This window comes from Engraulis encrasicolus, chromosome 4 (assembly GCF_034702125.1).
Source record: "Engraulis encrasicolus isolate BLACKSEA-1 chromosome 4, IST_EnEncr_1.0, whole genome shotgun sequence".
NCBI lineage: Eukaryota > Metazoa > Chordata > Actinopteri > Clupeiformes > Engraulidae > Engraulis > Engraulis encrasicolus.
This window is the reverse complement of record NC_085860.1, coordinates 25,910,582-25,936,499: the sequence shown is the minus strand read 5'-3', so window position 1 is coordinate 25,936,499 and position 25,918 is coordinate 25,910,582. Positions and strand designations below refer to the sequence as shown.

Here is a 25,918-nt window from a genome sequence, read left to right as displayed (position 1 = left end):
AGTTCCTTTATCTGTTAAGTGTCCACTAAACCTGAGTCCTGTGCGCTCCAGCGGCAGGTGTTTGATACTATTCGTAAAGCAATCTCACTGAATTTATATTGACCACACTTTTTCGCACTGTCTCTGTCTATCCACCTAACCTTAAGCCTGTGTGCTTCTGCTACTTGCAGGTGATCGAAATTCCTGCAGGTGGCGCTCTTCTGGAGTCCACTGTGCCCATGGACTTCCTGCCTGGCTTCAACCTGGAGGGTTTCCCCAACCGAGACAGCACCAAGTACGCCGAGCCCTACGGCATCCAGTCCGCTCACACACTCGTCAGGGGCACGCTGCGATTCCGGGTGAGGCACCAAGTTACAAGCAACAAAGCGATATTATTTATGTAATTTCTTTTAGATATTTTTAGGGGGTTTTGTGCTTTTATTGATAGGGAAGTGGAGATTATGACAGGAAGTGAGTGTGGATAGAGAGATGGGGAAGGATCGTCAAATGACCTGGGCCGGAATCGAACCCGGGTCGCTGGCGTAGTAACCCAGTGCCCTACCGTTAGGTCCAAAGCGATATTGGAACAAGGTTTCCACGTTACCATATGACTGCTTAGCTGTGTGTTTTCGGTGGATGCTTCGGATGAAGCGGGGCCATCACTGTCAAAAGAAAATCTTTTTCTACATGTCTGTTAGGATTCTCATTCATGCCAATCATGTTATCCAGTTTAGATGCAAGCAACTGGACATCATGAAGCTTGAAGCTGAAGTCTGTTTGCTCTCAGCTGATATAAATCTAGTATGCATTTGTGGTATTGCTTAAACTGATCATTATTATTCATTATTATTTTATAGGGGGGGTTCAACTTAATTTAGACAGGACAGTGAAGAGTGGGACAGAAAATATGGGGGTCGGGAATCGAACCCAGGTTGCCCACATAGCAGTCCAGTGTCCAGCTGGGCATAAACTGATCATTACTAATGTAAACTATTGGTGTGTGTCTGTGTGTGTGTACCTGTTTGTGTGTTTACAGGGTTTCTCGAGTGCCATGAGTGGTTTTGTGAAGCTGGGTCTGATCAACACCGAGCCTTGCCCCATGCTGCACCATACAGCTGCCCCAGTGTCCTGGGTAGGGACTCCTCTTTATTTTGTACAATTCCATAGAGCCAATGAGAGAACAGGACAGCACTTCAAGTTGTGTACTTTTAATGCCCGTCATTGGACAGGCATTAAAAGTACACAACTTGGAGTACTGTCCTGTTCTCTTTATTTTGTATAATTCTTAAGGAATGAGCACCTGGTTGCTTTTTACTTTGGTTGAGTTGAGTGTGTCATACCACTTAGCTCTATGGAATTGTACCTGTATCTCTCTTCTCATGTGGTGTACGGTCCGTACGGGTACTGTACAGGCAGTTGTGGTCGGAAAGTTATAGACTGAACTGCGTGTCGTGCAGCCCTGATAGGTCTTGAATTGCATACCAGACATCCTTCCATGTTTCTATGCAAAGCATGTACCATACCATGTCATACGCATTTGTATCTGACAACTGCACTACACAAAGAAACATTCGTGGTCTGTCCATCAAGTATTGCACTATTCGATGCTGCTACCTCTTAAAGGAATATGCCACTATTTTGAGGCTTAATACAGTTAAAATCGTTGGCTGGGGTTTATAAAGATGGTAAAGTGTCTCATTTTTCATGTTAAGCGTTGTCTTGCTTTAAGACCAGTTAAAAGAGGGAGTATGTAGCTAAGCTAGTGAAAGTCAATGGATCACTGTGGCATGTAGCATGCTACACGGATGCATTGACTTTCACTAGCTTAGCGACATGCTCCCTCTTTTAACTTGTCTTAAAGCAAGACAACGGCTTACATGAAAAATAAGACAATTTACCACCTTTATAAACCCCAGCCAACGATTTTAACTGCATTAAGCCCCAAAATAGTGGCATACCCCTTTAAGAAGTAGTGGGAGGCAAGGTCTGTGTACGGTACAATAACTGTGATATAATTTTTCCACGGCGTGCAGGGCAGGCCGTCTGACTTTGTTTGCTTTTGACTGTGTGACATAATTTTTCAAGTTGTGCGCGCTGCTGACTTTTCCGTGACCTTGGCGTTTGCTTTTCAACAGAAAGCCCTGCTGTGCAAGCAGATTGGCTTGCCAGCGTCGGTTGGCGATGATGCTTTCCAGGAAGCCGTGTTTGAACGAGTCGACAAGGACAACTTCAGAATGGAGATGCTGAAGTGGTAAGAGCCTCACTACAGGTAGAAACAGAAAAAAAACTGACAGTGGTCTCCATATTGCTGCCCTCTTATCTAAGATGGCCTACCCAGGTTACTGTAGTTAACATGGAGTCCACAAATTTTGAAGCACATTGATGTATTGAAGTTTAAAAATTCTTTATTGTTGCAGTAGATATAATGCCTCTCAATTGCTTTGTTGTCATGTTAAAAAAAAACTGTTGGTCAAGAATAGGTCGTAATCTGGCGGCTGATTTATGTGTGATGAAATGCCATATCAAACACTACAATGAAGATTTCACAATAAGATCCCAATGACAAGAAGATGCCTGACAAAAACTCATTAACAAATTGAAATACAAACGTACACTCACCGGCCACTTAATTAGGAACACCTGTTACAACTGTTCATTGAGGCAAATTTCTGATCAGCCAATCACATGGTGGCAACTCTATGCATTTGTGAATGTAGACATGGTCGAGATGATCTTATGCAGTTCAAACCGGGCATCATAATGGGGAAGAAAGGCTATTTAAATGACTTTGAACATGGCATGGCTGTTGGTGCCGAAAGGCTTGATTTGAATATTTCAGAAAAGACTGATCTACTGGGAAATTCACACATAACCATCTCTAGGGTTTACAAAGAATGGTGCGAAGAAGAAGAAAAATGCAGTGAGCAACGATTCTGTGGCCAAAAATGCCTGGTTGATGGCAGAGGTCTGACGATAATGGCCAGACTGGTTATCTGACTTAATGTTGCCTTTGTATCAGCTCCAACCACTCATTACAACCGAGGTATGCATAAGAAAATCCCCGATTACACAGCACATCAAATCTTGAGGCAAATGGGCTACAGCAGCAGAAAACCACATTTGGTGCCACTCCTGTCAGCTAAGACCAGGAAAATGAGGCAACAATTTGGCCAGGCTCACCATAAACGACGCTAGAAGATTGGAAAAATGTTGCCTGGTCTGATGAGTCTTGATATCTACTGCAACACTCAGGTGGAATGGTCCGAATTTGGCTTCAACAGCATGAAAACATGGGTCTACACTGCCTTGAACCAACGTTTCAGGCTGGAGATGTCATGGCATAAGGATATTTTCTTAGCACAATTTGGGCCAATTAGTACCAATTTGTCTTTGTTGGAATGCCACAGCCTACCCGAGTATTGTTGCAGACAGTTCAGGCAGTTCTGAAGGCAAAAGGGGGTCCAACTCAGCACTAGAGGTGTTCCTAATGAAGTGGCCGGTGAGTGTATGACACTGTTTAAATGCAGTACCAGTTCTTAGCAGCATGTTTGTTTGTTGTCAGGTTAATAACAATGAAAGGAAGATGCCAAAAAACTCATTTAACAATTAAAATACAAGCATATGACTGTACGTATGTTCAATGCAGTGCCAGTTCTGGGGTGCATTTCTGGAAAATTTGTTAGCTACTTTGCTGTTTGCAATGCAATTTCCCATTTACAACTACCCACGTTGGTAACTGCTAACAACTACACTTGTGAGAAACTCACCCCTGAGCACTATGTCTGTTGTCAGGTTTGGGATGCTGAGTGAGGAGGCGGTGCCCCATGGAGACAGCATCCTGGGGGCTCTGGCTAAGCATCTGGAGGCCCGGCTGGCTTTCGGTACGTTCCTCCTCAGTTTGCTGATGTTCACTTTAATGGTGCACTGTGTAATATTTTTTTGCAGTTTTCCCTCTCAGTTTTCCTGAGAAACCGATCTACCTCTCCAAAAGAACCATACAATTGAGCTGATTCAGAGCTGGCTGCTTCAAATGGATGACAAATTTGAGGTTTTACTGCCTGGACCAATGCTGACTGAACCAAGGTTTCCTGGTTATAATTCTAGTAAAGTAGACATGATTTTCCCATGTCCTGTGTGTCCTTGATGGCGAGAAGGACATGGCAATACGTGGGTTGGCGTTTGTAAACACCCCTGGATGCGCACTCTTCAACCTCTGATACTCTTCCTCAAAAAATTAGCTATTAGCTAACCTGATTGTCAATTGAGTTGTCCGGAGGGGCAAGATGCTAAGAAGCCATTCAATTTCAGCAGAAACAATGTAGTGTTAAAATGAATGCATTAAATGTATCCTAAATCTAATGAAAGCTACTTTGGCTTTTTTCCCCCCTGCACCTCCCCACCGTGTGCGTGTGGTGTGTCCCCACCTCCCCAGACAAAGGCGAGCGGGATATGATCATCATGAGGAACGACGTGGGCATCCGGCACTCGTCGGGCGAGCTGGAGACCAAACACATCAGCCTGGTGGTGTACGGGGAGCAGAACGGCTTCTCCGCCATGGCCAAGACCGTGGGCTACCCAGCAGCCATCGCCGCCAGCATGGTGCTCAGCGGTCAGTATGCTTTCGCTTCAGGATGGAAATTGCGCAACATGCCTGTGTGTGGAGTATCATTTGTTAATCCCAAGGGAAATGAAGGGGTCTAGTAGCATACATGCATAAATACAGAAGAAGCACAAAGACATTACACACATCATTGCACGTATCTTCACCATACAGTACACGTTAAGTCAAAAGACACAGAATAGAGTGATGTCTTATTGAGCAACACAGAATGATGCTTTATAGTGGCACACACACACACACACACACACACACACACACACACACACACACACACACACACACACACACACACACACACACACACACACACACACACACACACACACACACACACACACACACACACACACACACACACACACACACAGAGCTGTGTAACTCCCTATCAGAGAGTGAAGTGTTATCAAACTGGCCACACCCCATGCAGGCCAGGTACTTTATAATCACTACTCGGCCTGTTTGGAGCGAATCTAATGAAGAGAATGGTCGAAATGTCAAGTCAAGTCAAGTTGGTTTTATTGTCAATTTCTTTACATGCACTGGTCATACAAAGAATTTGAAATTACATTTCTTGCTTTCCCATGCAGACATAGACTAATCTAGGTAAGGACATAGACAGTATAGACATAGACAGTACTCATACATGGACATAAGACAGTATGGACATAGACAGTGCTCATACAGACATTTAAAGTGCAAGACTGGACAACAGAAGACCTGTAGAGAACATTAAGAGCAGTAATGTAATGTAATGTAAATGTAATCCTGCCATGGAGTAGAACATCAAAGATGTGTGCGGGCTCCTCACTTCAAACTTTCATTCTTTTTGGTAGATTTTTTGGACATTTTTTTTAGTACCGGTAGTTTAGCTGCTAATGCCCATAAATAATGATTTAATGTACAAACAATGCTTTTACTGAATTGTCTAAGAATGATATTCAAGCACAACAATAATTGGATATATTTTTTAAAAAGTTTCATTAACTGTGGGTGCGCCACCCTGACATCTGCTACTACAAAACACATCCTTCAGCCTTACATTCAAGTTCAAGTGATTTTTATTTGTCACATACATATTATTTGAAGTGAAATGATGATGGGGTCATCAGCCCTGCATCCAAAAGAAGTAAAATAAAAAGAAATATGTAATAAAACAAAAAGGTTAGTTAACCCTCCTGTTATCCTTGGGGTCTATTTTATATTTTTTCTGCTTCATATTTGATGACTTTTCCTAAATATATGGGGTAAATGTGAAAAAAGTGAAATTTCCACAAAAATGTTTTTCCTAAGTGCTGTACAAATATTGGTTACCGGTACATCCGTGTTCCTTGAGGGCAATTTGATCCCGTGTTGTTTTAAATGTATAAAACATGAATGGAACATATGTAATGTAATCTGTTTGGATAATGTGAAATACATGACAATAAGCTATTCAGCCATGTTTCTTCAGAAAATGTTGTCCTATTTCAGGCCCTGATAACTCAAAAATTCCAATTATGTGGAGGAGGCCTAAAACTAATTTGCGGCAAAAATTTGGACAGTGGTGCTACCACAGCCATGGAATTTTGGCAAAATCCAACAACCGAACCCTGTAGCACCGATACCCAAGTATTGTTGTATGCAGTTCAGGCAGTTCTGAAGTCAAAAGGGGGTCCAACACAGCACTAGAGTGGTGTTCCTAATGAAATGGCCGGTGAGTGTAGATGTGTGCAGCAGTGGTTATAAACTGGTGCTACCTGACATAGAGAAGGCAGGACCTTCCAGGAACTGCAACAGCTGTAATTTTTGTGAAGGATGTGCACATTGCCTTCTCCAGTCGGCATAAATAGTGAATAGAAGTAAATACACAAGTTGCCAGGCATGTCCCTTAAAACCTTACCCAAATACCATAAACATGTAATGTGTCTATAAGGAGCACACGCAACCCTTTCCTTCATTATGTGCACACTGATTCAAGCACAGTAGAAATCATATAGAAAATATCTATGATGTTCCAAAAACTGTTTGGGTTGACAATGTATCTATGTTCTTATCTAACTAGTACACTTAAGTGATAAATACACATTCAAACATTCAAACAAAATTAATGTTGAACTTAAAAATCTCTCTGAATGTGTAGGAATATGTATCATTTGACCCAAATGATAATAGATAGGTGCTATTTTTGATAAACAAATTTGTTTTTCTTTTCAAATGTCTATCTATCTATCTATCTATCTATCTATCTATCTATCTATCTATCTATCTATCTATCTATCTATCTATCTATCTATCTATCTATCTATCTATCCATCTATCCATCTATCTATCTTTAGACCAACCAGAGACATTTTATTGCTATTTTTTCTTAATTTTGCCTAGTCATGGATTTGCTTTTTTGATGTGTGGGGGTGCTAGGATATATTTAAAGGCCTTTTTATGTCACCAACACAGCAATAGTAAATGTCTGATACATAAAAACGTGCCAAAGGTTTGATGTCTACTGATTTTGTAGACATTTTAAGTGGCTGGGGTCAAATTGACCCCAAGGATCTCGGATGTAACCAGAAACAGAGGGTAACAGGAGGGTTAAAATGATCAGTGTTCAGCAGTCTGACTGCCTGAGGGTAAATCACGTTTCGCTGTTCACTCTATTTTCAATGCTGGAGCTGGAGTGTTCAATACCTCGTTCTTCCTACTCACCCTGTTGTGCTCGTGTTCTGCAGGCGAGATCGCAACCAAGGGTCTGGTGGTGCCGATGACGAAGGACATCTACGGCCCCGTGCTGACCAGACTGAAGGAAGAGGGCCTGCAGTTCACCACCAAGAGCACCCTCTACGAGTAGGCAGCTCAGAAGGTCATGCTGTCACTGTACTTTACCACACAGCCTCTATGAGTAGGCGGCTTTTAGAGTTGTACTGTACACAACGGCCTCTTCCCATAGGGTACCACCTGGGCACACAGCAGGTATCATCCATTTCAGACAGGGCAGACCCTGGTTATGTTCTTACCACTCTCCTCTCAGCCTAACCACGCACACACAAATATACAGTACAAGCTTTCGGCTTTCACTTTCATACAGCCTACACATACATACACAGACCAGACAAATATAAAAGTACACTGCCCACACACAAACGGTCACTTAACCAACCTATAAGAGAGCTGCCTACTGTAAACCGCCTATCCCCACAGGTAGTCAGAAAGACACTACACAACTGTATATATATATTGGCCTTAACCTTCCCCCAGGGGAATTGAGAGCTACTTTTCTCCCATGCTGCCTTCTAGGGGTTTCCCCCCCTAACAGACAAAATGAAGAGTTTTGTTGCAAAATGGTGTATCCACCTTTTGTCTTTTTCATTTAATTTTTGGAAATGACTATTTCAGAAGTTCAGAAGTCCTATTGTGTGTGAATTATAGCCATTCAAATATTTCGAGAACATACTTTTTAAACCTATATAAATGCATTTTGCAATGGAATTATCAATTTCGTTGTACCTGTACAATGACAATAAATTTTCATTCATTCAATACAAAAATGCCAATTTCCCAAAATGTTCCAAAATGGATATACACCATTTTGCAATCAAACTCTTCAAATATACTGTAACCAGGTCCCACTAACAGAACACAGAAAACAGTAACGGTTATACACCAGCAATGGCTATGGATGGCAGACACCATGACAAATACTGATCTGGCAGGAAAAGGGAATATTTATTGTTACATAAGCACACTGAAATATTGGTACTGATGACTCATACTTGGCTTAAAAGGGAATATTTTATGGTATAAAAGGGAATATTTATGTCTAAAAGTCCAGTGATGTTTCGCTAATGCTGTAAGGGAGCAAAACACTGATATTTTTAATAAGGGAGAAGGGGGATATTTTGTTTAAAAAGCTCATCTCTATATTTTGGTTTTGAAAGAAAACGGTAATATGTGGGGGGGAAAAAACCTTGAAATAAAATCATTAGCAGTTACAGTGAAGATTGTTTAATTAGACAAGATCTCACTGAGCCAGCACGATGACTCAACATTTTTTTTTACATTTTGAGAAATTTTCTATTTTCTCTAATCCTACACTTCAGAAATTAGAGTATATTGATGGATAATAGACTGTATTGTTCAAATACTGCTTGTGAAATATGTTTTTCATTTATATCTGAAGAAAGAACTCAAGAGTATACTTTGTTTGACGAAACTATATCAAGTTTAAGTTTGTGTTTAAAATCAGAGATTACACATCATAGCATTTCTGTTCTTTGCAGTTTAGTATACACATCTCCTAGTCAGCTCTTATCTTCACCATCCCGTCCCTGTTTAACTGATTGACGCTTCTACGCACTTTACGCACAATCAAATGGTTTCACCCCCCCAAAAAAAACAATTTTAACAAAGATTACACTGAGGTCAAGTTTTGACTTTGAGGGAAATGAGCGAATCCCAGGTAGCAAACATAACCATTGCAAAAAAATGTCATTTTCCAACACACTAGTGGCCCCTTGATAAATGAAATGGTGAAGGGTCAGATGTGTTGAATCGGGCATTACTAAATGAACAGTGAACCAGTTGGTGGGAGGCTTTACTGGTCTGGGGTGCATTTCTGGAAAGCGTAGTTGTTAGCAGTTAGCAACTTCGGTAGTTGCCAATGGGAAATTGCATTGCAACCAACAAAGTAGCTCACATAGTTAGCAACTACGCTTTCCAGAAATGCAACCCTGGTCAGCAGTAGCGAGAGTGTTCTGGTGTAAAGGCCACGGGGCCATCTGTCATTACTGTATGTTAATGTTACTGAAGAAAACAATCCCCCACCTCCCCACCACCACCCCTCATGATGGCACTGCAGCGCTTAGAGAAAGTATTGACTACTGATGCATTTGCAATCTTTATCCTACTGTACCTGTTTAGTGAAATGTACAAATAAAGTATTTATATTTGAGTACATACCGAATATCGTGGTGGACTGTGTCTGATTTGTATGTCTTACTTTCAAAGTGTTTCTAATAGATTTAAGGTATTGCTAAGCCTACTTGTCACTGACTGACATGAGTGGCTTTTTGAATGATTTTTGAAGAAGGTAGGTCTGCACACTTTAACGTTGCTGTTTTAATTTAATATTTTTTATTTATTTATTTTATTTTTTTAGCTTTTTCCGCAGTGTGCAGACCTACCTCATCCAACTGTCTGACACTCTTGTCTAGCACTTGTAAAAAAGTGACTTTGGGTGTGTGCACCCTACCCAAAACGAATTTTTGAATGATTTTACCATCAATATATACATAGACTTCCCAACTGAGTTACATTTGTAATGTTATGTCACTTGCCTCTGGAAGAATCACAAATCTCCAAGCTCAGTGACGATTGACGCTGCAGACACTTAGTCTGATTTAATCTGGAGAACCTATGCAGACAGGGACTGACTTTTTAATTCTAATATATTCATTTTGTTTACCTCTAATACTTTAAAATCACAACCCCTGAGCTTGCACACCAGACAAGAGGCCTCTTTGTGTAGCTCGAACGTTAGTCTGTCTGATATACATATGCAGTGGCTGACTTTGTAATTCCATTCGTCCAGTCATAACATTTTGTTTCTTATCTTGCCTCAAGTCTCAATCCTACAAGCCTCAAGCATCAAGCTTGTGAGCACCAGACAGCCAAGGGGCCCCTGAGGCGTTAAGTAGGCCACCAAGCTGGGCTTTAATTGGGCCCAAGATAATGAAAGGTCAAAAATGCAAATGAGGCAAACGATAGGGCAGACTGATGTCTCTGTCTGGACATTTGACCTACTTATGGGTGGCTAAGGAAAGGAGAGAAGCCACCGTAACTTTTATTTTGGCGTCTTGGACTGGATTAGAAAACAAGACGGAAAATGTGTTTGCGGCAGCAACCTGTTCATGCGGGGGATTATAATCAGGGGTGTTAGATTATACTCTGAGGAGAATGGCAAACGGTCTTGGGAGGGATTATATTCTACCCGTCACTCTTCTTAGGAGGAGGACTTTGTCATCTTTTTCCTGCCAAGGATGGAGATAATCCTGCTTGCCAGGCATGACAACAATGGTCAAGTGTGAGACCTGCTAGCCTCACGTCCGGCGTCAGGTCAGTCGTGCCCCGCCCTGCCTCCTGAAGCGTGCCTGTGGCGTCTCAGACACGGACCTGTCCTGGGGGGCGGGGGGGCAGGTTGGAGAGTAGTGTTGACTGAGAGGGATGGCTGATGTCTTAATTGCAGAAATTCATCAGTCTTTTTTGTTATTGTTGGATCTGCATATGGGCTTTGGGACATGGTTGAGTGGAGTGGGTGACATCTTAATCAGTTTTTCTTTTCTTTACAGTTTGACAGATTGTCTAAGCCCTTACTTTCTTCGAGGTTTAATGATTTTCTGTATTTAAATTGAGCATATGTTTTTTTTATGGGAGATGAGGCAAATGAAGACGCTTGGTTATCAGGGTGAGGTAGTCCTTAAACCTCTGATACTCAGACTTTCTTTGTGAAACTAGGTTAGATTGAAAGACGCTCAGTGGTACGATTCTTGTGCTTCTAAATGGCTCTCTATCAGATGATAAAGCATTATTAAAGGTGCACTGTGTAATATTTTTAGTAAGTTCATTTCCAGAATTCATGCTGTCCATTCATAAATGTTACCTTTTTTAACAAACACTTACCACCACCATTAAATTATAAGTATTCATAATGACTGGGAAATTTGGCAATAGGCAGCACAGTTTCAATAAGCAGCAGAGTTGCAATGCCTACTCTGGCCACAATCTTACACAGTGCAGTTTGAAGGTTTTAAAATCATACAAAATGCAGGATCAAGTGCCACGGTATCCATGCACAAGAGTCCATGTGGAACCAACTCAGGCAAGGAGGTTTTCCATGTGTGTTCGATTTTGCAAGAGTGTGTCTTTAGCTTAGCTTTGTCTAAACACATACGTACATAAGTCACAGAGACATGAGGAGAAGAAAGAAACACTGCAGCCATAGTGATTTGGGGGTTTGTTTAATCCTACCTACCTGCCATGATTCAAAGGCAGTACCATGTTATTGACGTAAAGCTAAGTTACCAGTTACACACCATGTCAAGTATTCAGCGAAGTACAAAATATTGTATGTCAGAAACATGTCAACATATTTCAGATTTCAGACTAACGTATTAGAGCTTAAATATGGCAAATCACTATAGTGTACAGACGGTAGTAAAATATAAAAGTCTAACATATAAATAGAATTTTGGTCCATTTTATTGTTTTCTATTATGCTATTTACATATTAGAACATCATTCTTCCTTGTCTTTCAGACATAAAGCAAAATAACCACTTTGTATTTACATTTTTTTGCGTGGGGAAGAAAAAAAATCGTGGCTCATCCAAGGTAACTACAAAATAGGACTAACAAAATAATTCTCTGTAAAAATCCCTTTTTTATGAAGATTTTTTTATTGTCAGTGTGAAATTTTAGAAAATAATTATAATTAGTAAGACGCTAACATAAAACACAATACACACAAAAATCGGAAGCTATTAGTCCTTTTGTAAAAATGCATCATAGCCATAATATAGCAAGGTAAATACACAAGGCACGGGGCTCCAAGAATGCTTAAAGCACAGTCATTTAAGTTGTTCGCATGTTGAGAGGGAGGAGTAGGAGTGGAGGTGGGCTCTGGTTGGGGGTTTGGAAGGACTGGGTAGGATGAGGGGGTTACCATGGTTACACCAGGGACTCCAGACTCTCGGTGGCACAGGCCGAGCCTCCTGGGACGGTCCCGTTGTTGTCGGCAGACTGCAGCATCCTCTTGTCGTCCTGGGTGCTCACCAGACTCAGGATGGCGCTGTACAGAAACTGGTACTTCTCCTGCCAAGCCAAACACACACACAGTAGCAGAGTGGGGCAGTCAGTCAGTCAGGGAGGGAGGCAGTCACGAGACATCCGTCACAGACATCCTACACAGTAACAAGCCTCAGTTGCTGCATAGACATAAAGCAGAGAATGGTATAAGAAGGAGATACCCTGAACTCCGCCCACACAATGTAAATGGATGTGCTCAAGTTTGGGTCTCCTAAGGGGGCGTTGTCCCCCCTTCTTCTTCTCTTACTGTTGCGTTTGGTGGCAACTGACAAGGGTTGCGTATTACCGCCATCCAAAGGGCTGAGGTGGGATTCGTAGTCTGTGAAGAGGCGTGGCGGAGACGGATGGGATGGGACGCGTCGCTCATGGTAGGCTAACTGTCTGCCCTATAGTAATCCCAGTTGACATTCACGTTGTTTTCATTGTACATTTATTGTAATATCCTGTCATATATATGCATGGAAGTCCTTGTATTGTGCACAACCCTTCCAGGTGCAAGGCAGAAAAACTTGACCAATACGAAAAGTTCATTAAACATCGCACACTGGATACTTCTTTTGTATTTTTTCCCCTGAGCGAGCAACGCGTTTCGCACAGTGCGTCTTCAGATTAGCTCTTATCCCAGTGCGTCTTCGGGAACCTGAAGACGCACCGGGCGAAACGCGTGCTTTGAAGAGGGGGGGGAGAACAGTAGGGCCTAGGCCTACACAGTGTGCGGTGTTTAATGCACTTTTCGTATTTTGGTTTATGCAACTCCAGGTAGATATCAGTTGCTTGCAGTAACTGTTGCAGTTGTCAGTGAAGCCACATTAGTTGTCCCCTTTTTTGGCTAGGCAGTGAGGAAATAGGCCTATTCGCGAGAAGTCTGTAACACTTTATGGGACACCATATGTGTATGAAATAGCCTACTAAAGAGATGTCAAGGCTATAACCTAGGCCTACAATTTGAAACGGTGATGACATGTAAAACCGAGTCAAACGGCCATAGACAGCATTGTAATGAAGGGTGTCGTAACGGCAGCTGGAAAGAGATGGAACTTTAATTTCACGACGACATTCTGGCTTCAAACTCGCCCTGGCCGCTTCCCTATTTAACTTTAGGACTAAAATTATTCAACCGTTTCCACAGCAACGACCAAACTAATCACAGTTCCTGCAGCAGTAAAGCCAGGACTGCAAGTGTGAGCGAAATCAGCACAACAGTAGGCCTATAAAGGAATAATAAACAGTAACGGAAATACCGTGACCTGAAAAGTGCGCGGAATTGGGAGCCTTTTGTCGGTGAATTGCGCTGAAGCTAGCCTACATTATGCTGGACGTTATCGCCAAATTACGATAGAAAGAGCAACCAACGTTATGTAATAGGCTATTTATAGCCTATTCTAATTACCTCATCTACACAGTTGCTGCTACCCAAAAATATACGATGGCATAATTAAATAGGCCTATGTGAAACACACCTGTGTTCCGTCTTTGGATGATGTGCAATGAATAAGACCCACAACACTATTTTACCCCTTTGTTTTATTTCAAGGTGGAAGTGTCGAGGAGGACACACGTCAATTTGCTTTTTGACATCCGAAATCTGAACTGTCATCCAAGGATTCAATCCCACAAATGCACTCTAGAGGCGTAATTCACTCTCAAACTCGGATGGTCTCCTAAAGGGGCGTTCACCTGACGTCAACGGGATACCGGAAAACAACGAGCCTGACTTATCTCCTTCTTATACCATTTCTGCATAAAGCTTAACAAAGAGGGATGCTGGTTTCCTATGCATTTTATGATCTTCTAATGCATTTTATGGTTGGTTCTTGTTTTTTTTGTTTTTTTTTACTTTAGCAATGAGCCAGGAGAGGCTGTGGGTTTACACAGATTTAAACCATCACAAAGGGTGTTATAAGTAGGACTGTTTGTTTTCTGAGCATTTCAAGTCTTTGTTATTAGGCATTTTATCGTTGGTTCTTGTTGGTGTCCTAATTAAGAACATCACTAGGGGTGTTGTTTGGCTAGAGTTTAGTTTCTATGGACTTTAACGTTTCAGTGCATTTTCAGAAACTTTCAGATTTTCTGAAAGGTTGGTTGCGGTGTCCAATAATTTGTTTTCTAAGGCTACAAATAGGAGAAGTGCTTTGTGAAATCTCAAGGAAGAAAAAAAAAAGGTGGGGGTGGAGGGGTGGACGCACAATATCGCTGAAGACGGCAGGCCTCATGAGGTTGGTCATCTTGGCCACTTGGTAGACGTCCACAGCCTGCTCCGCCTCGAGCTGCCGCGCCAGAGACGAGAGAGCACAGAAGGTTCCCGCCGTCGCTCCTCCGAATCTGCAGGGGGCCACACCACATCACATCACAAACCTCGTTGTTGCACACGGCTGCTCATGGGACCCTCAGCACCGCATGGAGTTGCATAGCTATTCATAGAACTGTACTGTACACGCCACCACCACATAGACTCGACTAGAGAGTACACGCCGCAACTACAGAATATGTACTGAAATTTTCACTGTAACTTCTAACTTGTGCTGCCTCAAAGGAAGGATGCCCTTGAAGATTATTAATGTCAAGGGAACTCTTGCCTGGTAAAATAAGGGTTGAATTAAAAAGAAAATCTGATCAAAAAGCACAGAGTCTGTTACATACAGTAGAGCACATGACACAGAACACAGGTTTACATCAATCAGAGAATATCACATTTTGTTTGATTTGGTGGTGGAGTGCAATACAGCATATTGGAAGAAGAAAAAAAGATGTGCTGAGTTCTTAGGCTCCTTAGCTCAACTACCTAAGGCATGTGGCGACCCAGGTGTGAGTCTCTCTCTCTCTCTCTCTCTCTCTCTCTCTCTCTCTCTCTCTCTCTCTCTCTCTCTCTCTCTGTCTCTCTCTCTCTCTCCTTCTAATTCCCTATGCCATCACATTAAGAACAGGAAGTCACCTACTCATGTGATGTTTGGAGCTGCTCTGCTCTCACCATTGAGATGTACAATCAATGCCTCTTAATAACTAAATAACTAAGTAAAGACTTGAAATGTTAAACTCTATTGTATGAATCTGTATACAATACAATATGAGTAAAAGATAAAACGTTTTTCATGATATATTAAAAAATGTAGATGTACCTGTCATCACATTTAAGTCAAAATTATTTTAGGAAGAAGAAGTGACACCTACTCGTCATGCACGACCACAGGGCCGTCTTTGGAGTGGCTGTGCTCCCGCACTAAGCGGATGAGCTCAAACGTGCTGCTGATCGGGCCGTCTGGGTTCGGCCAACGTGGACAGCAGAAGCGCTTCACCTCTACGACGTAGTCATCCTACACACAAGCACACACACACACACACACACACACACACACACACACACACACACACACACACACACACACACACACACACACACACACACACACACACACACACACACACTAGTTAGCACAGCAATGTGTAACAAATGGTTAATAACGTACACTACTGTCTACACTAAGAATCCACAATTAGTTTGGTAGGAAGACGGGTGGAAAAAAAAAAGCGCAGCCGTGAAAAGTTTCCACAATTAAGGCACTCCCAATTTACATCAACATACAACCTGTTACACAGAAAACACCTCTCTTGGACCACCAACACTACATCACTGGCGAAGAAGGCCCATCAGCGTCTCTACTTCTTGCGCAAACTAAAGAAGGCAAGTGCTACACCCTCCATCATGACAACATTCTACAGAGGAACCATAGAGAGCGTCGTGTCCAGCTGCATCACAGTGTGGGGAGGAAGCTGCACGGAGAAAAACAGGAAGACACTCCAGCGTGTTGTGAACACAGCGAAGAAGATCATTGGAGTACCACTCCCCTCCCTGCAGGACATTTACACCGCACGCCTCACCCGAAAAGCACTGATGATCATCAAAGACACAAGCCACCCTGCACACAAACTGTTCAGCCTCCTGCCCTCTGGAAAGAGGTACAGGCGCCTCCGTTCCCGTACCACCAGGCTTGCAAGCAGCACGATGCATCAAGCAATCAAGATACTGAACACTCAACCCACTCTCCCTTCACTGTTAGCCTCTAGCCAGCCAGGCCACTGACAACGCTCCCCCCCCTCATCCCCACCACCATATCTGCGACTGAACATTCCACCTGCACTACTACATCTGTGACTGAACTTTCAACCTGCACTAACTCAAAACATACACATGCACACACACACACACACACACACACACACACACACACACACACACACACACACACACACACGCACACACGCACACACGCACACAAAACACATACAAACACACACACACACATACTGCTGCTGGTGTATTTAATAAAAACCTTTTTTTAATTATTTATTTCTTCAAATGCTACTATTACTATGTCAGAACGCTATAAAGGACTTTTAGAAAAAAGAACAACAAAATACCTCCTCTTAATGTATGTTCTCTACAAGTCTTCTGTTGTCCAGTCTTGCACTTTAAATGTCTGTATGAGCAATGTCTACGTCCATACTGTCTATGTCCATGTATGAGTACTGTCTATGTCTATACTGTCTATGTCCTTACCTAGATTAGTCTATGTCTGCATGGGAGAGCAAGAAACGCAATTTCAAATTCTTTGTATGACCAGTGCATGTAAAGAAATTGACAATAAACTTGACTTGACTTGACTTGACTTGAAAACACATTAGCCATGAGATACACTGTACTTTGATGTGTAGACCTAGATGTGCTTTATCAAAAGGGAAGGACACAGTAAATTGTGCTAATTCAACACTTAGAGAGTAAGACCACCACTACAAGTGTTAAATTCAAGTCTGTAAGTGCGGAATTTACACTGCATTTTTTTGTTTTTTAAATATAGGGGCATTTTTGCCTTTATTTCGATAGGACAGTATGAGAGGCGACAGAAAGTGAGTGGGAGAGAGAGATGGGTGGAGGATTGGCAAATGACCCGGGCTGGAATCGAACCAGCATCGCCGGCGTAGTAACCCCAGTGCCCTACCGTTAGGCCACGGCAGGGCCCATATAGTACACTGCAAAATGTTCTGTATAGCTGTCTAACCTTGGTTGCCTCCAGGAAGTACTCCTGCACAGTGAGCATCTCCTCATTGGCCAAACACACGTGCGTTTCCCCTCTGAAGGACACTGTGAATGTCTCATACGTGATTGGCTGGTCTGCATGTGGCCAATAAACGAATGGCTCTGCTTCTTGGGTCTGTGATGGAACAACAAAAGGCATATGATATGGGACGGACTCCCGACACTAATAAAATAACAACAATTGTCAAAATCAATGAAATAGTAAGCATACAGTATTTAGCCCCATAATGCCGTAATAGTCATTGAAAGATTAATTACCATAGTACTACACTACTATGAGAAATAACACAGGGCCTTTAGTAATGCACTATGACTCGATCATTGCTATGCTGGTAACAGCAAATTTATAATGCTGTGTTTTAATGGGTTAAACAAATCAATAATATACTGCAACATGTTGCACCTTACTTACACCAACTGCCATAAGTTATTATCAAAAACAGTGTTGAGATTTGCTGTAAGTTATGGGAGTTTTGGGCACTTACAGAGCTGGTCGTGTCTGGCAGTGAAACAATGGTCTGGGCGCTGTGGTCCCATACCATCCTCCAGAAGTCTTTTACTGTACCGGGCAAGGGATGCTGCGTCAAGATGAACTCATTGCTTTGATGGTACCCCTAAAAATATTTCAGAGAAGGTTTCACCACTTTTGAGTGTTTAATTTGATACAGTTTTTTACTTGTATGCCCATGTATGTACTGTATGTTGTAATTACAGTTAAATTACAGGTAAATTAAATTTCACAATAGACGGCTCTAGTGGCTGGATTGTGGTTTTTCAAGGGATGTTCTATTTACTCCACACATGCTTGTATTGTGTTCAACATAACCAATCAAAGGGACCAGACCAGTTTTTTGGCTTATCCTCCAATAGTACTGCGCTCTTACCATAATATATGAGGCGTTGATGTAGTCTGACAGCTCTCCTGCTACTGTGCAGAGATGTACTCTGGATCTATCCGCTGCAGAACACAATTCAAATATCGATATCCATGATACTTCAAAGGAACCCTATGTGGCCAAACAAACTGATCCTATAGTCACATTGAAACCACTAGTATTTTCCTCCTAGATGCAAATGGCAAAATATGAGAACAAAAACATGATTTCCCTTTCCCAGGCGGTCCTAATTATGTTCTTAAACAGGGGCATCGCTAGACCTATTTTACAGGGGCACGTGCCTGGGTATTGATTTGCTGTGCCCCGGTATGAGTTTCACCAAAAAAAAAAGCCTTTCTACCTTGGAATTAAGCTCAAGTTTTGCATGCAAAGTAATCTACAGAATGCGTGCATGCACTACTTGCAATAATATAATTAATTTACAAGCGTTTTAAAATAAATTACTGGAAAACATTTTTTTTATTAATTTTATTGTTATCTCTCGGTGCCCTGCTGTGCCCCTGTATACCATTAGGTCAGCTGATGCCCCTGTTCTCAAATGAGATTTATAATACACAACACTTTTAAAATGCGTTAGAGCAACATGTAGGACAATATCAGTCATTACTCACTGGGGACTAGAGATGTGTCTCTGTTCTTTTCTCTGTTGATCTGTTTCTGTGCAGTGGTATTCTCCCAATGCTTGGCATATGACTGGTTCACCAGCTGGAAAACATGCAGGATAACATGCATCCTTTTAGTGTTTGTTTCACTTGAACACCACATATTAACCCATTTTAGCCTAAAGCACCTGCAAAAAAACGCCTGCTGAATGCCTAGGCCCTTTTTGGGAAAAGGTGCCCTCTGCCTATTAACACCTAGCACATAAAAGCACATAAAACATGAAATAAGTTCCATTTAAAAACTAGGACCCTCATCTTGTATTAAAAGGTGCTCATTCAGCTCTAACATACCCACATTTTAATTTAAAGAAAAAGCTCAAATCTCAAGAATCTGAATGCAGCGCCAAAGGTAAAACAACGTAGCATCAGACTAAAATGGGTTACTTATGTATAGTACTTTTCACACTACACAAATAAATCTACAGTATGTGAGTAACAGCTATGAAATAGTTTTTCAACAAACAGGGTCAACAGATCCCAAGCTTCCAACCGATGGACTTTTAAAACGGATTTCAGATTGCCTCGGAGCCCCTCTGTCTGTGCCATAGGAATGGAAACATTCGCTGGATGTGAGTCTAAAACAAGGTGAAAGATGCGCTCACCTTGAACTGGCTCTCCAGGTGTGTTTTTCCTGACGGCCGGGGTATGAGCAGCTCGTTGACGTAGTGATGGATACGGCTGCTGGCCACCTCCGTGTCTCTGCTCCTGATGGCCTCCAGCAGAGCATCGTGGATGAACACATACTGCTCCTGTGGGGGCAACACAGCCAAACTACTGTAAATAAGAGCTTACTATACGAAGCATCTTTAATTTTACAGGGTTTTTATTGTCAACTTTTCTACAGTCCTCGTCACAAGGTTAAGTACAGTGCAAGAAGGATGAACACATACTGCTCCTGTAGGAGTCAACACAGCCAAACTACATAAGAGTTTACAGTACTCTATGAAGCATCTTTATTTTTACAGGGCTTTTTTGTTACTTTTCTTCAGTCTCCCCGTCACGAGGTTAAGTACAGAGCAAGAAGGGTGATCACACACTGCTCCTGTGTATTCAACAAACTCAGTGAGTTCAGTCTGTGAAGCATCCTTAACACTATGAACGAGATGACAACTTTTGTGGTTACTCTGTATTTTTACATTTCTGAAATTCTGAAGTTGCGGTTAGGGTGATACTAGTCACGCAGATGTAATACTACCAGACGAGTCAGACTCAGACCAGCAACCTTCACATTTCCAGGAAATCCCCCCCCACCCCCAATCCACTGCCCCCCAATGTTTCATGAAGAGCTAGTCAGACGAAGGGCACAGTTGTTCCTGCATGGCCTTTCCCAGAGCTCACCTCTGTCTGCACTAAGTAGTTCCTTTGGGTTCTGATGTGTTTGAGGAATCCCATGATGTTGACCTTCCCATGGTCTTTGATCTGTTTCAGCATGCTGTCCAGCACAATGTAAGTGCCTGTGCGTCCCACCCCAGCACTAAAACACAACAAAGCACAAGAAATCAGCAAGATGATGAAGAAGAAGAATACTACAGTGGTTCAACTAACCAATCTAGTGCATTTTTTTGTCATTTTACATGTAGCTTTTTAGATAGGACAGTGAAGATTGACAGGAAAACAGTGGAGGATTGGAACTTAACACAGACTGGCCTTGTACCGGGTCCCCCTTGGCATTGCTGCCCACCCAAAAGGCATATTTTAATAAAATAAAAAAAAATAAAAAAAAAATATGTGCAGCATTTTATGTAACAAGCAGGTTATGTTCAAGCAGGTTTTGACTTTCTGTCAAACCCAACCCACCTACTACAAAGAGAAGAATGGTAAAAAAAAAAAAAATCCTTAAAGAGAAAACGTTTAAAAAAAAAAAAAAAAAAATCATTGAATGATCAGACTGCTGCTCCTGCCGTACCTGCAGTGGACCAGTACGGGCCCCATGCCCTCCCTCCAGGCCTGGGAGGACTTCCTGACGAAGGTGAGTAGGGGCAGGCTGTAGTCCGGCACCCCCATGTCTGGCCACTGGGTGTAGTGGTACTGCACCACTGTCCGCTCAATGCTGCGCCCCTTTTGGGAACCCTAAAAAAGGAGAAAGAACCCGAGAGTGCACAGCACATTTACTTACATGTACAGTATATATATATATACCATATCATGCCAGGGTAGCTCAAAGTTCTTTACATTAAAAACATGCATATATTTTACAGTATGTAAAAGATAAGAGACATTAAAAAAGATTAAAAAAAGAGTGAATAAAAAAGACGGGTTTCTTAAGCAAAAAACAGAGGAGGAAGGAAGCTCCTGAGAATACTAGTGTCCCTCATCAGAATCAGGTTCGACACCCTGAGAAATCTTTTGTTTTTCAACACAGTACACTTTTCAGTATTAACTCTACACTTACAGAGTTTAACTCATCACTCTGGTAGTTAATCCTATTCTGTAAGTGTTAAATTAGCTGCATAATTTACTGTGCAGGATCTCTAAGTGCCTTTAGTCTACTTCATATCACTATTACGGAGCGCTGTTCTTGCAACAGCAGAGCTGTAACCAAGGTCATCCTGGACAGTCCACCACTTGGGGCTTGGAGTCGCGACCTTCCAGTTCACACTCCAGTTCGGCATGGCAGGCGCAAGTACGAAACCACTAAGCTAAGAATCTAGTGCAGTGGTTCTCAACCTTTTTTGAACAAATGCTCTCTGGACCTCATCATAAGCCTCCCAACGCCCCCGTTAGTGTAAAAAAAAAATAGACTAATGCCCCCCAATGGCAACTAAGCACTGCCCGCTCACAGCTGTTTCTTTCTCAACGCCACCCAAGGTCTCCCTGGGGGGCAGTAGAGCCCCCGTTGAGAAACACTACCCTAGGCCGATAGCTCATCTGTATGGCGCTTAGGACTGGGAATTGGCAAGGGGTTCAGGATTCGATGCGCATCACGATACACATGCCACAATGCAATTCTTTCACGATGCATTGTGATACATGTATTATTGCGATGCATTGCGATATTTACATCATCAATATTCTGTTTTTCACCTTTGCCAACATTATACAATAAAAATATAAATAAAAACTATGATACTTTATACGTGGAATAGGTTGCAAAAGGCTAATAATAAAGTTTCAAAATAATAATGACCATGATTTTCAAGCTTGGAAGCACTATCCCATCATATCATGTGGTTATTATCTGGACTAAAGGGTAACAGAACTTTGAAAGCACACATCACGATACTGCGCCCTTGCATCACGATTCAGTATTGTGACTGCTTATCACAATTAATCATGATTCGATTCAATATCGTCACAGCCCTAATGGGGCTATGGGAGGGAGGTTTACTAATGTTCTACCTTTCTGCTAGTTGCCATCCATTATACAGCAACTGAGTGGTGGAATATATCTGATATCTGGCATCTGGAGTGATGTTCTGCCATTCGAAAGTGTAGCAGTAAATGCACTGATGTATCATGACGTGCATTGACCTTCTTGACGGAGGTGTTCCTCAGCGTGAAGGATCTGATGGTGTAGTGTGCGAGGGTCTTAGTGTCCTTCAGAGTCACCAGGAAGCAGCCGTACTCCTCCTGACTCTCCATGGGCCAGTACTGATCACACTTCCTCTGAAACAAACACAACTTATTCAACATCAAGTCCTCAATCTTTAACGTGGTCTGGATCAGTGTTTTTCAAAGTTCTTCAAACTTGGAACCACTAGAGCCAAAGAAATGCCTGGCAACACATGTTGCATAAAAGCAGCAAAAAAGTTTAACTATTTTCTGAAGGATCAGGAAGCGCGCTCAACACCTTGTCGTCTAATATTTTACACTGGGTGCTTAACTTTGTCAATGAATGACCTCAATTCTCAAAGATAAGTAAATAAAGAATCACTCTTCAGATTTCTTTATTCTTTTTCAATCGCCTGACATCACAGATGTTTCGGGCTTACACCCTTCTTCAGTGTGAAATGGCGATTTCACACTGAAGAAGGGTGTAAGCCCGAAACGTCTGTGATGTGAGGCTGAGGAGTGCTTCTTTATTTACTTATCTTTAACTATTTTCTGACTCACTGTAAATATCACAGATTATGCCTGATAAAATCTTTGACCATACTGTAGCACCATATACAGTTCATTTCATTCATGAGTGTAGAGTAACTAGGTCTGATAATGGGAGAGACACACACATTTTACAAGTTTGACAGATGTAGAAATATCTTTTGAAGGAGGAAACCAACGCACACCAGAGGTTTCGAGGTGCAGGTAGCGGGTTTATCAGTTTTTTAGAAGAAGATACCGCACACTCTTGTCCATCGTGCTGCAATTTATTAAGAAAACAATGTTTCGGCTTGAGAAAGGCAATACGTTCCGAAACGTTGTTTTCTTAATAAATTGCAGAAAGATGTAGAAATATATAAAATATATAAAGGTCAAACTACTGTGATGAAACTACTATGATGATTATGAAAGGAACTTTGTATTATTAGACACTCACCCGGCCCTTCTCCACCAGGTTGGTGATCATGACGATGACTCCAACGTTCTGCTCCCACACCATCCTCCAGAAGTCCTCCACGCTAGACTTGAGCGGCCCCTGAGCGGCGATGTAGACTTTCGACCTGTTGTACCCCTGAAAGACAGTAGGGTGAAGTGAAGGCATGCCCTTTGTTAAAATTCGATGAATGGAGACAGGAAAGTCACACCAGCAAACAAAAGTAGAGTAGAGTAGAGTAGAGTAGAGTAGAGTAGAGTAGAGTAGAGTAGAGTAGAGTAGAGTAGAGTATCATTGATTCCGATCCCCAGTAGCATACATACATAAATACAGAAAAAAAACACAAAGACATTATCATTGCACATACAGTATATTCACAGTTACCTTCACCATACAGCACACGCTAACATACAAAAAGCTATACCGGTAGTCAAATGTATTGATAGATAGAGAAAAAAGATGAAGCATAACTACGTCCCGTAGCTTTGTCAAATTAATGTCAACACCACATATTAGGATGGTAGAAAACAGAAGACGTAAACAAACTAAAATATGCTATGGTTAACTTACATCCACAAAGTTGGCGTTGATGTAATCCCCACCAGTCTTCCCGTCCTTATCGGCCTGAGTGGATAATCTGACTCGACTGTGGTCATCTGAAGCAGCAGAAATCAGGATCATTTCAACAGCATAATCACTGTCGATCTGTGTCATTTTTCAGTAGCTTTCATCGTTACGCAGCTCTGTCTTTATGCATCTCTTTGGTCAATTATTGTACTTTGTACAACTATGGGTAGACATTCTACGCTCATCATGTAAAAGTCCTGCCACATTTTTTATCTTGCCCATATTTGACACAAATTGAGTAATCCATAGCCACTGGGAAATGTATATGGTAGGCGACCTCTCCATTATATAAAATATAAAACAAACCAGAAACCACCAGTTAGGTGTTGTGTAATGTAATGTAATGAGCTAATAATTAAGAGTAAAGGTAGAAAGCACATGTGACAGGACCATCATATTTTCAAGCCAATTTGTTCTCCTTTTTAAAGTTGATTGGTTTAATTCACTTACATGCGAGGATGTTAATGTATCTGTTTTTGTTCCTGTTGTCTGGGTGGTTAGACCCGTCTGTAGTTGTTCCTAGATCTACACAGCATGCCTGGACTTCCTGCAACAGAGCAATGGCATTAACGAGCCCCATGAGCCCTATATGCAACCATGTTCTGCTGTGGCCATTTTGTATGTTTGCTAAGAGTATTATTGTTTAATCAGTGTGTGTGTGTGTGTGTGTGTGTGTGTGTATGTGTGTGTGTGTGTGTGTGTGTGTGTGTGTGTGTGTGTGTGTGTGTGTGTGTGTGTGTGTGTGTGTGTGTGTGTGCGTGTGCGTGTGCGTGTGCGTGTGCGTGTGTGCGTCTTACCTCAAAATACTCTTTCAGTATCTACGTAAGTAGTGGTGGGTTGAGAATGCAGACAGCACAGTGATGAGCAAATGTGGCACACGACAAACAAACACAACAACAGTGCAAAATTAATAAATAAGCATCAGCCCACAAGCACACGTACTCTATGTACCATATATCACAACAAATCATGCGCTTCAGGCATCATGCATTTTAGAGTCTTACATGGACATATACAGTATGACACAAGCAGTATACATTTGGATTGTCCACAGAGAAACTGTACAGTTAGAAATAAGGGTAACACTTTACTTGACGCCAGTGTCATATGCATGTCATTACAGTGTCATAACAGTGTCATGGCACAGTTATGCACATGTCATAAACATTATGTCCATGTCATAAACATTTTATGACTGATAAAATGTTTATGACATGGATATAATGTTAATGACTTACCTATGACTGTGTAATGACACTATTATGACACTGTAATGACATGCATATGACCCCGGCATCAAGTAAAATGTTACCAAAATAGGAACTATTTATAGTTGACCAGGGAGGTATATTCCAAGATCATGGTCAATTGATAAATCTGGCAAAGTTCACCTACAGGAAGTAGCTAATAGGTGCGCCACGGGTGTCATTTAGTTAAGAAAATGAGGACTCTAGGCTCTCCTATTAGATGATTTACCACTAGCTCAAGGTTAACTTAACCAGGTTTACTACTGGGCCAGGTGCACTGCTTTTCAGTTATCACTACCAACCTAAACAAGAGCAGATGGCTTTCATCAGCTCAACTAATACTCTTGGTTGCTGTGAACAGTCTGTGGGATCCTCTATCGGATTATCCAAGGGAAAATGTTTGCGTGAACTTGTATGAGTTGCTGACCTTGTGTTCGCTATGGGGCTGAACTGCATTGCATGCAGCACATGGAACTTGGCATGAA

At 41.9% G+C, this 25,918-nt stretch overlaps 2 protein-coding genes across 6 annotated transcripts in view; one reads left to right on the top strand and one right to left on the bottom strand.

Moving 5' to 3' along the window:
* The window catches only part of aass (aminoadipate-semialdehyde synthase), a 56,529-nt gene extending 46,993 nt beyond the window's left edge, over positions 1–9,536 (top strand). For all 5 annotated transcript variants that reach the window (XM_063196994.1, XM_063196993.1, XM_063196995.1 and 2 more), the window contains 6 exons: positions 171–338; positions 1,016–1,111; positions 2,115–2,230; positions 3,772–3,860; positions 4,412–4,588; positions 7,306–9,536. In XM_063196994.1, the coding sequence (XP_063053064.1) occupies positions 171–338; positions 1,016–1,111; positions 2,115–2,230; positions 3,772–3,860; positions 4,412–4,588; positions 7,306–7,424 (765 nt within the window). In that variant the 3' untranslated portion in view covers positions 7,425–9,536. The remainder of the gene's footprint in view (positions 1–170; positions 339–1,015; positions 1,112–2,114; positions 2,231–3,771; positions 3,861–4,411; positions 4,589–7,305) is intronic.
* A 2,050-nt stretch (positions 9,537–11,586) lies between these two features.
* ptprz1a (protein tyrosine phosphatase receptor type Z1a) overlaps positions 11,587–25,918 on the bottom strand; it is an 89,937-nt gene continuing 75,605 nt past the window's right edge. Inside the window, exons 17-31 of the mRNA XM_063196991.1 lie at positions 24,984–25,004; positions 24,637–24,733; positions 24,130–24,215; positions 23,563–23,697; positions 22,557–22,691; positions 20,992–21,155; positions 20,424–20,559; positions 19,688–19,834; positions 19,035–19,128; positions 18,412–18,485; positions 18,013–18,141; positions 17,490–17,642; positions 15,604–15,746; positions 14,622–14,757; positions 11,587–12,441 (exon numbers count right to left, since the gene is read on the bottom strand). Coding sequence (XP_063053061.1) covers positions 12,298–12,441; positions 14,622–14,757; positions 15,604–15,746; positions 17,490–17,642; positions 18,013–18,141; positions 18,412–18,485; positions 19,035–19,128; positions 19,688–19,834; positions 20,424–20,559; positions 20,992–21,155; positions 22,557–22,691; positions 23,563–23,697; positions 24,130–24,215; positions 24,637–24,733; positions 24,984–25,004 — 1,794 coding nt within the window. The 3' untranslated portion in view covers positions 11,587–12,297. The remainder of the gene's footprint in view (positions 12,442–14,621; positions 14,758–15,603; positions 15,747–17,489; positions 17,643–18,012; positions 18,142–18,411; positions 18,486–19,034; positions 19,129–19,687; positions 19,835–20,423; positions 20,560–20,991; positions 21,156–22,556; positions 22,692–23,562; positions 23,698–24,129; positions 24,216–24,636; positions 24,734–24,983; positions 25,005–25,918) is intronic.